General features: G+C 35.1%; 1 protein-coding gene across 1 annotated transcript; it reads left to right on the forward strand.

Annotated features, from left to right (window-relative positions):
• Positions 1–2,509: 2,509 nt before the first annotated feature.
• Positions 2,510–4,270, forward strand: LOC123866252 (ATP-dependent DNA helicase PIF1-like). Its single transcript, XM_045907706.1, has 3 exons — positions 2,510–2,708; positions 3,081–3,219; positions 3,523–4,270. The coding sequence occupies exons 1-3, from the start codon at positions 2,510–2,512 to the stop codon at positions 4,268–4,270; spliced, it is 1,086 nt and encodes a 361-aa protein (XP_045763662.1).
• Positions 4,271–10,585: the final 6,315 nt, after the last annotated feature.

Consider the following 10,585-nt stretch of genomic DNA (forward strand, 5'->3'; position numbering starts at 1 on the left):
TCAAACTGACGTATGGCACAGATTACAGATTTTTAATGAGTCTCATTACGTCCAACCTAGTTCTTTTGTTTGTCTCTTATGCTTAAAAAAAATTAGAGCCAATGAGTTACCTTCCAATTCTATACTAAATAATCTATATTATAGTGATATACCAAAACAACTTAGTAATTTAAATAACTTTGAAAAAATATTAATCCAACGGGCCAAGGCATTCCAAGTCGTAACAAACTTGATTCCAGTGGGAAATAAAAATCTGCCTAATAAGCAAATGATAAAAAAAGTTAAGGGTAGGACATACCATTTGCCACTACCTGTAGAAGTAACCCTTAATAAATTACCAAAACCCGAAGACCCCTTAAATCTCAACCAAGAACTTTTCATTCTCGTTAGAAGTAGTCCTACTAAAAATAAAATAATGTGGCAAGAAATAGTAAACGTTAATAAAATATATGATGCGTTAAAGTATCTTAAAAATAATAATACTCATTATGCAAATATTAATCTCCCTCATAACCCTGATAATCTATTAAATAACCTTGACCAGAATTTGAAATATGATGTAGAAGTGACTGAGAATATCGAAGACTCACAAAATCAATCTGCAATTCTCACCCAAGTAACAGAAGAGAAAGCAAGTATTTACGAAGAATATACTATATACCCTTTACATGAAAAAAAACAAAATTTAGCAGCTACAGCTCTATATCAAATGCTTAAAGTTAATGCGGCACCATTTGATAACCGCAACAAGCATATAGATACTTTGTGCTTTCCAGATATTTTTAATGAAGGCAAATTCGGCCAGTTTTATCCGCGAGAAAAAAATATTACTAGTGCTGAATTCATAAAATCTCGCTTAACATCAAAAGATTCTAGATTCAGACTTAATCAGCAATACATATTTTACTTATTACATGATGCAAATTTGAGACAGTTGAGTGCAGGCATATTTTATAAATTAAATGTGACTAATCAAACCCAAAAATTAACAGCTCAAAAATATTTGGAGATGATAGAGAAGGATGAACTTGAAGGAGATTTAATGGCAATATTTAGTCGATTACGAAATACCGAGCAATTTTGGAAAAAGCCTAGAAGCGACGTCTTATGTATGACTCGTCATTACGGACCTGCCACATGGTTTTTGACTATCAGTCCCTCAGAATGGACGTGGACAGACCTTGGCGAGTATATTAGGGAAATTAATGGTCCCGATGCTAAAAACAAATCTATAAGCGAGTTAGTAGCAATGGACCCCGTTGCAGCATCACGATTTATCGATATAAAATTTAAAGCTCTTTTAGCTTTCCTAACATCGTCTGAAGCACCTTTGGGTGAAATAGAACACTATTTTTGGCGGCGCGAATACCAAGCGAGGGGGTTGCAGCACTTCCATCTTATGCTGTGGGTAAAAAATTCCCCAATACTTCAAGAGTCAACAGCTAATGAGGTCGCATGTTTTATCAGTAAATATGTCACATGTGCTGTTCCTGATAAGAACATTTCACCAACATTACACGACCGTGTAGTGAAATATCAAACCCATAAGCATAACTCATACTGTTTAAGGAAAAAAAAAACAAAATCAGGTTTCACAACTGTTTGCAGATTTGGATTTCCTCGCCCAGTAACTGAATCTTTAACGATAAAAAATGTAATCGAATCAATAGCTGCAAGAAAAACATTAAAATCTAATAACAGACTTTATAATATACCCCGTAAAGAAGAATCTCAGTATATCAACGACTACAACCCAGCAATCCTTCTCGCTTGGAACGGTAATATGGACTTGCAGTATGTAGGAGAAAAAACAGCAGTATTAAATTATTACATCACTAAATACACCACAAAAGGCGAAAAGAGTCATGCAATAGACACTTTTGACAGCATAAACTCTACTAAATCTCTTGCTAGTAGGCTCTATAATGTAGGTCTTCGTGCTCTTAATAACAGGGAATGTGGCGCACTTGAGGCATGTGATACACTCTTGGGCATATCTCTATACGGCACTGACCCGCAGACCACAATAAGATGGCTCGATGTAAATCTGCATCGCAATCGTAGAGTAAAATCTAAAAAAGAAATCGACCAGCTAGAATCTGATTCCACAGACTTATTTTTCGAATCTTGGGTAGATAATTACTATCCTCAACGGCCTCGGGACTTAGAAAATATGAATTTGTATGATTTTGCACGATGGTATGACGTAACTACAACTCCGCCGTCAGCATCTGCACTAATACACAAATTACCATCAAATAAATTTTTAAAAAAGCGACAGCGGCTCTATTTAATCAATCACTATAGTTACGATGTAAATAAGTACCCTGAAAAATATTATTTCTCTCTTCTGTTATTGTTTTATCCGTGGAGAGACCTAGCTGTACTCAAATCAGGTAAAAGTACTTACACAGAAGCATTTAATCTTTTAAAAGATCAAATTAAAGCTGGACTCAATTACGGAGATATGCAAACCGAATTCTTGAATAATATAGAGAGAGCATTCGAAATGATTGAAGAAAAAGTAGCGGAGATTAAAGAAAACCAAGAAAAAAGTGATGAGAATGATGATGACGGAATAGAAAATCCGCTGGAATTCATGCCTATTGAAGCTGAAAATGCAATGCAGGATTTTCGGAATGCAAAAGCGTTGGTATCGGAAGACAAACTTGAAGAAATGATACAAGGCCTCAACGTGGACCAAAAACGTATTTTTAATACCATTCGTGACACTTTGATTGAAAATAAAACAAGACTGAGATTATTTGTTAGTGGTACGGGAGGCACTGGAAAAAGTTATTTAATAAATACAGTCCAAAGTTGGGTTAAGCAACATTTAAACAAATTAGTTGCAGTAGCTGCACCCACAGGCATTGCTGCTTTTAATGTAAATGGTCTTACAATACACAGGCTCCTACAGCTACCGGTAGAGCATGGTAATTGCTCTAAGTACACTTCTCTGTCAGATCAAGTCCTTAAAGTTTTAAGAAGTGATTTAAATGACGTAATTCTTTTGATCATCGATGAGATCTCTATGATTTCAAATGTGACATTAATGTATATTCATCTTCGTTTAACAGAAATATTCGACACTGGTGATATAGAAGATGGCTGGTTCGGTAGAATTCATATTGTATTATTTGGCGATCTACTGCAGTTGCCTCCAGTGAGACAACTCTCACCTTTCGAGAGCATTAAATCCTCAGACGTTCTAAAGTGGTTGGGGTCGCTTAGCGCACCAAATTTATGGAGAGACCTTTTTTCATATGACGAATTAACTTTAAATATGAGGCAAAAAAACGATCCAGTTTTTGGCGAGATGTTAAATCGTATAAGAGTAGGTGTTGTAATAAAACAAGATATAGATGCTTTATCTCGTCGGCTTCTAAAATTAAATTCCGATAACTCAACGGCACGATTAATGGAAATTATAAGATATTTTTCAAAGATGCCTAATAATACAGTATGTTTGTTTGCCACTAAAAACATGTGTAATCAATTCAATAATGCAATGTTAACAAGTATAGAACAACCAGAGATCAGATTGAATGCAATAGATGAAATAGATTGCCCACGATATTTAAACAAACGAGTCAGGGAAGTGTTAAAGAAAAACGAGGATGATTCTTCACTATCTGCTGGTTTAGAAAATGTTATAACAGTCAAAATAGGGGCTCGAGTAATGTTGCGTAGAAATATAGATGTAAGCAAGGGGTTGGTTAACGGATCGATTGGGGAAATAGAGAAAGTACTTTATGAGGCCGACCAAAACGATAAACCGAGAAAAATTAAAATTAAATTTAGCCATAATTTAACTTACGAGTTAGAACGCGTCAAAACTAAGTTTCAGATATTGAATAATGCATATGTGCACCGCGAACAGTTCCCTATTTGCTTAGCATACGCTATCACTATCCATAAATCACAAGGCCTTAGTCTTGACAGCGCCCTACTTGATTTAGGTTCTTCAATATTCAGCAGAGGGCAGGCGTATGTTGCACTATCTCGAGTCAAGACTATGGATGGTGTTCATCTTATCAACCTAGATCCTAGCCAAATTAAGGCCCAAGAAAGTTCTATAAATGAATATAACCGCTTGCGAACATTATACCGCCCCGATTTGGACAAATTATCTGTAAACAGAAAACGAGTGAGAAAAAATCCAGACCTGGAATGGACTGTGCGCTCTCACATTAACATTTTGCAGGAAAATATAGAAAATGGCACCGAAAAGAAAACAGTGCAGCATAAACGCAAGAAAAAACGCTGAGCTGTGCAATAAACTTAGTTGAGTCATTTATTGAGTAGTATATCATCAAGGCGCTCTGTCATTAATTTTAATAAATCGTTGATTGCTGCCCCTGAGGATTATATCAATCCTACTTGTCCATACTAATAAAATATTATAGAAGTATATTATGATCATTAATATTAAAAATTGCGAAAAGTTTCAGCATTTATGCTGCACTGTTGATCATAAGTGGAACGGACCACTTTCAAAAAGTATGTTTAGCATAGGCAGCGTAGTTTAATTGAAATGATGACGTGTGTGGGGGGGAGCTACAGTTTCTTGGTATTTTAGGAGACTTATTAGTCTTTGGATATTATATTAATCAAAGGACTAAATATGCTTCCTGGGATATCAAGGGAAGGTAGAAGCTCACCATTGGTGGCGTGGTGGAGCTACCAATCATCATTTACTTTTCACAAGTAAATGATTCCACTTCAAAGTTTCTTTCTTTTAGAAGGTTTCAATAAGCTTACACTCTCTTAATATCAAGTCTTCTTGCAAAGGTTACTATCAAATTAATTCACTTTAACCTAGGAAATCAAAAGAATCTGAAACATCAATCGAACTCAATATGTTCCAATACGGGGACCAAAATCTTTCATTACTTGAACTCTAACCGATTATATCCATACTCTCACTCAAAACTACTCAACCGTAAACTACGAGTGGGTAATATAAGTAGATGCAAGGTATTTATTATTATTAGCTAGTTAAGTAAACCAAATACAGCAAAACTCGTTTAAATGTGTTGAACTCATTATTTTCAATAAACTTAAAGTAGGTATTTAGAGTAATACGGTCGCATTATTATAAAACACCTTATAATCAAACGTTACACGTGCCACTCTCAAGAAATACTTTTAAAAGCCTTAACTTTAAAAAGATCTGTAAGATAGTTAAGGTAAGTAAAGTTTTTAGACACCCTATTAGGTTAGGTACGGAAATCTGGTATTTTAGATAAAGTTCTTTTCTTGGTTTGTTTCTATTATCGTGTTGTTTTAAAGTTTAATTCTGTGCAATATTTGTGAAGTAATTTTAATAAGTACATGAAGAGAAATCAACTTCACAAAAAGTTATGATATCCCATCAAAAACATAAATGTGAAAATGTAGCCAAGTTCGAACTTGAGGAACATCTTAGTTTAATAAATGAAGATGATAAAAACATAAAATAAATGTGAAAATGGAGCCAAGATCGGACTTGAGGAATATTTTAGTTCAAATTATGAAGAGAAATCAACTTTACAAAAATTGATGATATCCCACCAAAAACATAAATGTGAAAAAAGAGCCAAGTTCTATAACAAGCGAGGAATTTAAGCTTCGCCGATAAAAGCATTGATATCTAAATGGGTGCCAAGTTCTATAGAAGGTCTTTGTATAATTCCTACAAGAATGTACAAAGAGCTTTGATTGTTTTAAAATATTGTTTATGTTATTAAATACATAACTTGGCAAGTTTGAATAGTCAATTAATCATATTTAACGTCTAATATGCTATATATTTCAAGCTTAAAAATGTACTTGGCAAGTTTTCATCTACATACATCAATTATTCGTGGCGAAAAAAGTTGCCAAGTGCATTTTTAAGCTTGAAATATATAGCATATTAGACGTTAAATATGATTAATTGACTATTCAAACTTGCCAAGTTATGTATTTAATAACATAAACAATATTTTAAAACAATCAAAGCTCTTTGTACATTCTTGTAGGAATTATACAAAGACCTTCTATAGAACTTGGCACCCATTTAGATATCAATGCTTTTATCGGCGAAGCTTAAATTCCTCGCTTGTTATAGAACTTGGCTCTTTTTTCACATTTATGTTTTTGGTGGGATATCATCAATTTTTGTAAAGTTGATTTCTCTTCATAATTTGAACTAAAATATTCCTCAAGTCCGATCTTGGCTCCATTTTCACATTTATTTTATGTTTTTATCATCTTCATTTATTAAACTAAGATGTTCCTCAAGTTCGAACTTGGCTACATTTTCACATTTATGTTTTTGATGGGATACAACTAACACCAATACTAACAACAATATGACAGCTCGCAGGTTAGTAGGTTACCCCCACTTTAATCCCCTCCACCACACCATTAATAAGTCAGTGCAAATATGACGGAAACGGGATTAATTTGAATTAATCGAACAAGCTGGGCGGATCACGCGCGTCATGTCTAATGAATTCATTAATAATGGCGGCCGAATTACGAATAGCTTTCGAGGAGGCATTTGAGTGATATCTACGAGGCTTTCATTTCAATTTTTACAGATAACTAGCTTTTTCTTGTGACTGCTTTTGTCGAAAAAGAATTTCACACAATGCTTTCTTAGAGTAGATAAGTCTATGCCTATATTTAGGGTTCCGTACCTCAAAAGGAAAAAAAGAAACCCTTATAGGGTCACTTCGTTGTCTGCCTGTCAGTCCGTCTGTCAGTCTATCCGTCTGTTGTATCGGACAGACAGACACAAAGTGATCCTATAAGGGTTTCATTTTTGCTTTTGAGGTGCGGAAGCCTAATAATGATGATGATGATGATGATGATGAATATTTTTTGATTAGGTGCAATATTTATTTTGAAATGAATACACGCTAAACGTTTACTGTAATCTTTGTTTAAGCCCCCATTGTGTTTCCCTTAACCAAAAGGCGTAGGTACATGTAACAAACGGGGCTTATTGAATCGGAACGCCCCTATACAACTCGGCGCAGTCACGTCTGTCGCGGTGTACGTTAATATGTCGTACGTGTGCAGCCTGCCTAATACTACACATTCGTTTGACAAAATAAATAGGTACAGAAGGCCACATCCATACATCGAGCAATAACAGACGCCCCACATATAGACGAGTATGTTGGCACTGTCAGCAACAAAGCCAGGTTAACCACGGTCATCTCAAATCTAGTCAAACGAATGTTAGTCGCGATTTTCCACGATTTGGATGCTTGCAATTCATCTACATAAGTCACATAAAAACTGACTCTGACCTACATTAAAAAACCGTGACAAAACAGGCAGTGCTGAAAAGGGCAGAACAACGATACTAACCAACATCATTTTGGTGCCGCCAGAGTGCCAACCCTAATGCCACGTTCGAGTATAGGTATTTAAATACCAGTTCTGCCATAGCGGGCCTTCTGTACCTATGTATTCTGTGCTCTATGAAACGTGTGCGCTGCATCCGACTTTATTCTCCTTTTGATTGTGTGGACGTGCGTGTCGTGACGTCACGTTGCGACGCGATTTTATTTCCGTATCCCACGAATTATTGCTTTAAAAATTTCGTACAAATCTCGTTAAATAAAACGAAGTTTAAATGTACGTATGAAAATAAAATGTTGTTGAATTTTTCCGTTGTATCGATGCGTTGAATAATAATAATCGACTGTAACGGTTTTTACTTCCAATGTTGATCGATAAATTGATTGATTAATTTATAAATGAGAGAGATGGTTTAGTTCAAAGATATAAGAACCTAGGTCATGTAATGTCTTGCACAGGATGACGACAATACCTATTTATCGACCGATCATTTATTTAACAGGGCTCTATCCGTCACTTACTCCATACAATCGTAGTTCCCATTTCATTTGAATATTAAGCAACCAAAGTCCATGAAATTTTGCAGACATAGTCTAGAAACTAATATCTGTGTCTGTGGTGTTTTAGATTTTTCTAAAAATATGTAGTTTTAAAATTACAGGGGCTCAAAGATTTGTATTTTTCTTTAAAAAAAGGCCCAACTTTGTGCTCGTTTTTCTAGACAACGAAGCAATTTAATGAAATTTGGAAAAACCACAGACCTAGAAAATTTAATGAATATTATGTAGTAAAAAAATTATCGTTATATATTTTATATTGTTATAATTATGTGGGAACTACGAAAACCAGAAATTACACCCAGAAATCTTGAAAATTTCGTGCTGTCTCGATTTGTGCAAGCGGGGTGGTGAAGTGCGGGGGACGACACGTGAAACTGACAGAAACTGACAGTCTAAACACACGGGCCACATTTAGACTGCACCCAACTCCAAACTTGTCGATAGGTCTAACTAAATACACTGGTACATTTCAACTTGCGTTAGACGTATGCGTTACCTACTCAGACGTTGCCTGTAGATAAAAATATGTCTCATGTTTGCTGGCAATAGCGCATGCATCAAACCCTGCAAGTTGCAACTCTCTTGCAACCTATTCCTCACGCAATACGCACAGCTTTAATATTATAATTTTTGACAATGTATACTATATGTAATGCCATATCACAGGTCACTCTCTGATTTATTGCTAACAATTTACTTCCAAATGCAAAGAAATCTAAGTGTGTTGAATTCACACTGCCCAATACCAGGACCTTAAATGACATAAATTCATTGATAAATAATCATATGTTGAAAATAAAGGAGAACCCCGTGTTTCTCGGTATAATGTTAGATGCAAAGCTTCTATGGAACACCCACATATCAACACTTGATGGTAAACTCAGCTCTGCTGCTTACACTGTTAGAAAAATTCGACAGGTACTGACGTGGAAACTGCAAAAATTGTATATTTTGCCTATTTTCACTGTATTATGTCTTACGGACTCTTGCTATGAGATAAAGCGGTAGATATTGAGGAAAAAATGTATTACAGAAAAGGACAGGGAGTGCAATTTATAATTTAAAACCGCGCGCTGCCATACAATAAAAATATAAGGAAATAAGTACCTTATCTATTATCTTATAGTAGCTTCTAAATATATTTACAACTAGCTAATGCCCGCAGCTTCGCTCGCGTGGATTTAGGTTTTTAAAAATCCCGATCCTTTCATTTCCCAGAACAAAAGTTGCCTCTCCGTAATAGCCCGTCCCCGGGATGCAACTTGTTTCTGTATCACGTAAGAATATTTAAACGGATGATCCTTTTCAAATCCCGAGGGATCACCAGGATTTAGGAATGCAATTTCTTACAGCATCAGGGTTGAGGTCAACGACAAAGTGTTTACTTGGTATAGATACCTTCAATATCAATTAATAATCGACACTTTTTAAATCCAATTAGCTTTAGTAGTCAGGTCCCCTGCAACATCAGGATTGAGGAGTTGGAATCCAAATTTTTTATTGAACAATGTCGCAAACTTTCTTTATCGATTAAAAAAACTACCCAAAATTACGCAGTTAGGTTACCTGCCAAATTTTATGGTTTTGAGTCAACGGGAAGTACCCTAGAGGTTTTCTTGACACACACGACAGACAGAGAGATAGACAACAAAGTGATCCTATAAGAGTTCCGTTTTTCATTTTGAGGTACGAAACCCTAGAAAACGTAGGAACGGCATTCCGAACCAGTGGTAAATTTTTCTGACCATCCAAAAACACTTTGAAGTTTACCTAAAAGTTTACAGGAATAAAAATTTATCATTGTATTCCATTCCATTTCATTCTATTCCATTCTGTTCAAAGATAAATAGATAATAAAAATATTTGTCACCGAAACAATAATTTACGATACATCAACCAATATCAATTTTACTGATGACAATCTGACTATTACCAAAGTGAACGACTACTATAATATCTATTATATACGACTAACATAATATGTATTATAAATTGTGTGCCGTTTGCATTCTCACTAGGTTCTCATTAAGTTTGTTTTATTTGGTTAAACTTTCTGGCATTTATATTGTTATGACGTTTAATTGGCAAACAGTCTGTTTATTGGCTGAAACTCAAAAATTCAGCCAATCACAACAAAGAAAATATTGTAATAATGATTGATGCAGCTTTCTGTAATTGAAAACAAAATATTTGACATTAACTTGAATGTGACAGTGTTTTCCGAATAGGGTTGCCAGAGGCCCCGTATTTTACTGGTTACCCCGTATTTCAGGATACAGAAACCTGTAATTATGAAAATAAAATACGGGGCAAATAAAACTAAATATTTTTAGGGTTCCGTAACTCAAAAGCAAAAAAGAACTCTTATAGGATCACTTCGTTGTCTGTCAGTCTGTCAGTCTTTCCGTCTGTCCGTCTGTCCATCTGTCCTTCTATCCGTCTGTCATGTGTTCATGAACAAATATTAGTATTTTCAATTTTCAAAGTAAGATAACTACATATATCAAGTGGGTTATCATAATATGAAAGGGCTTTACCTGTTCATTCTAAAACAGATTTTTATTTATTTTTATGCATATTTTTTTAATGCATAACAGTTTTTGATTTCTCGAGTAAAATGTCGGAAAAAATACCCGAATACGGAACCCTCGGTGCGTGGGTCTGACTCGCACTTGGCCGGTTTT

This window comes from Maniola jurtina, chromosome 6, assembly GCF_905333055.1.
Source record: "Maniola jurtina chromosome 6, ilManJurt1.1, whole genome shotgun sequence".
Classification (NCBI taxonomy): Eukaryota; Metazoa; Arthropoda; class Insecta; order Lepidoptera; family Nymphalidae; genus Maniola; species Maniola jurtina.

Coding starts and splice junctions, on each gene's coding strand:
- LOC123866252 (XM_045907706.1), top strand. CDS start 2,510: ATGATTGAAGAAAAAGTAGCGGAGATTAAAGAAAACCAAGAAAAAAGT. Junction 2,709..3,080: donor CCTCAACGTGGACCAAAAAC/GTATTTTTAATA, acceptor TTCGTTTAACAG/AAATATTCGACACTGGTGAT. Junction 3,220..3,522: donor TCCTCAGACGTTCTAAAGTG/GTTGGGGTCGCT, acceptor AATGTTAACAAG/TATAGAACAACCAGAGATCA.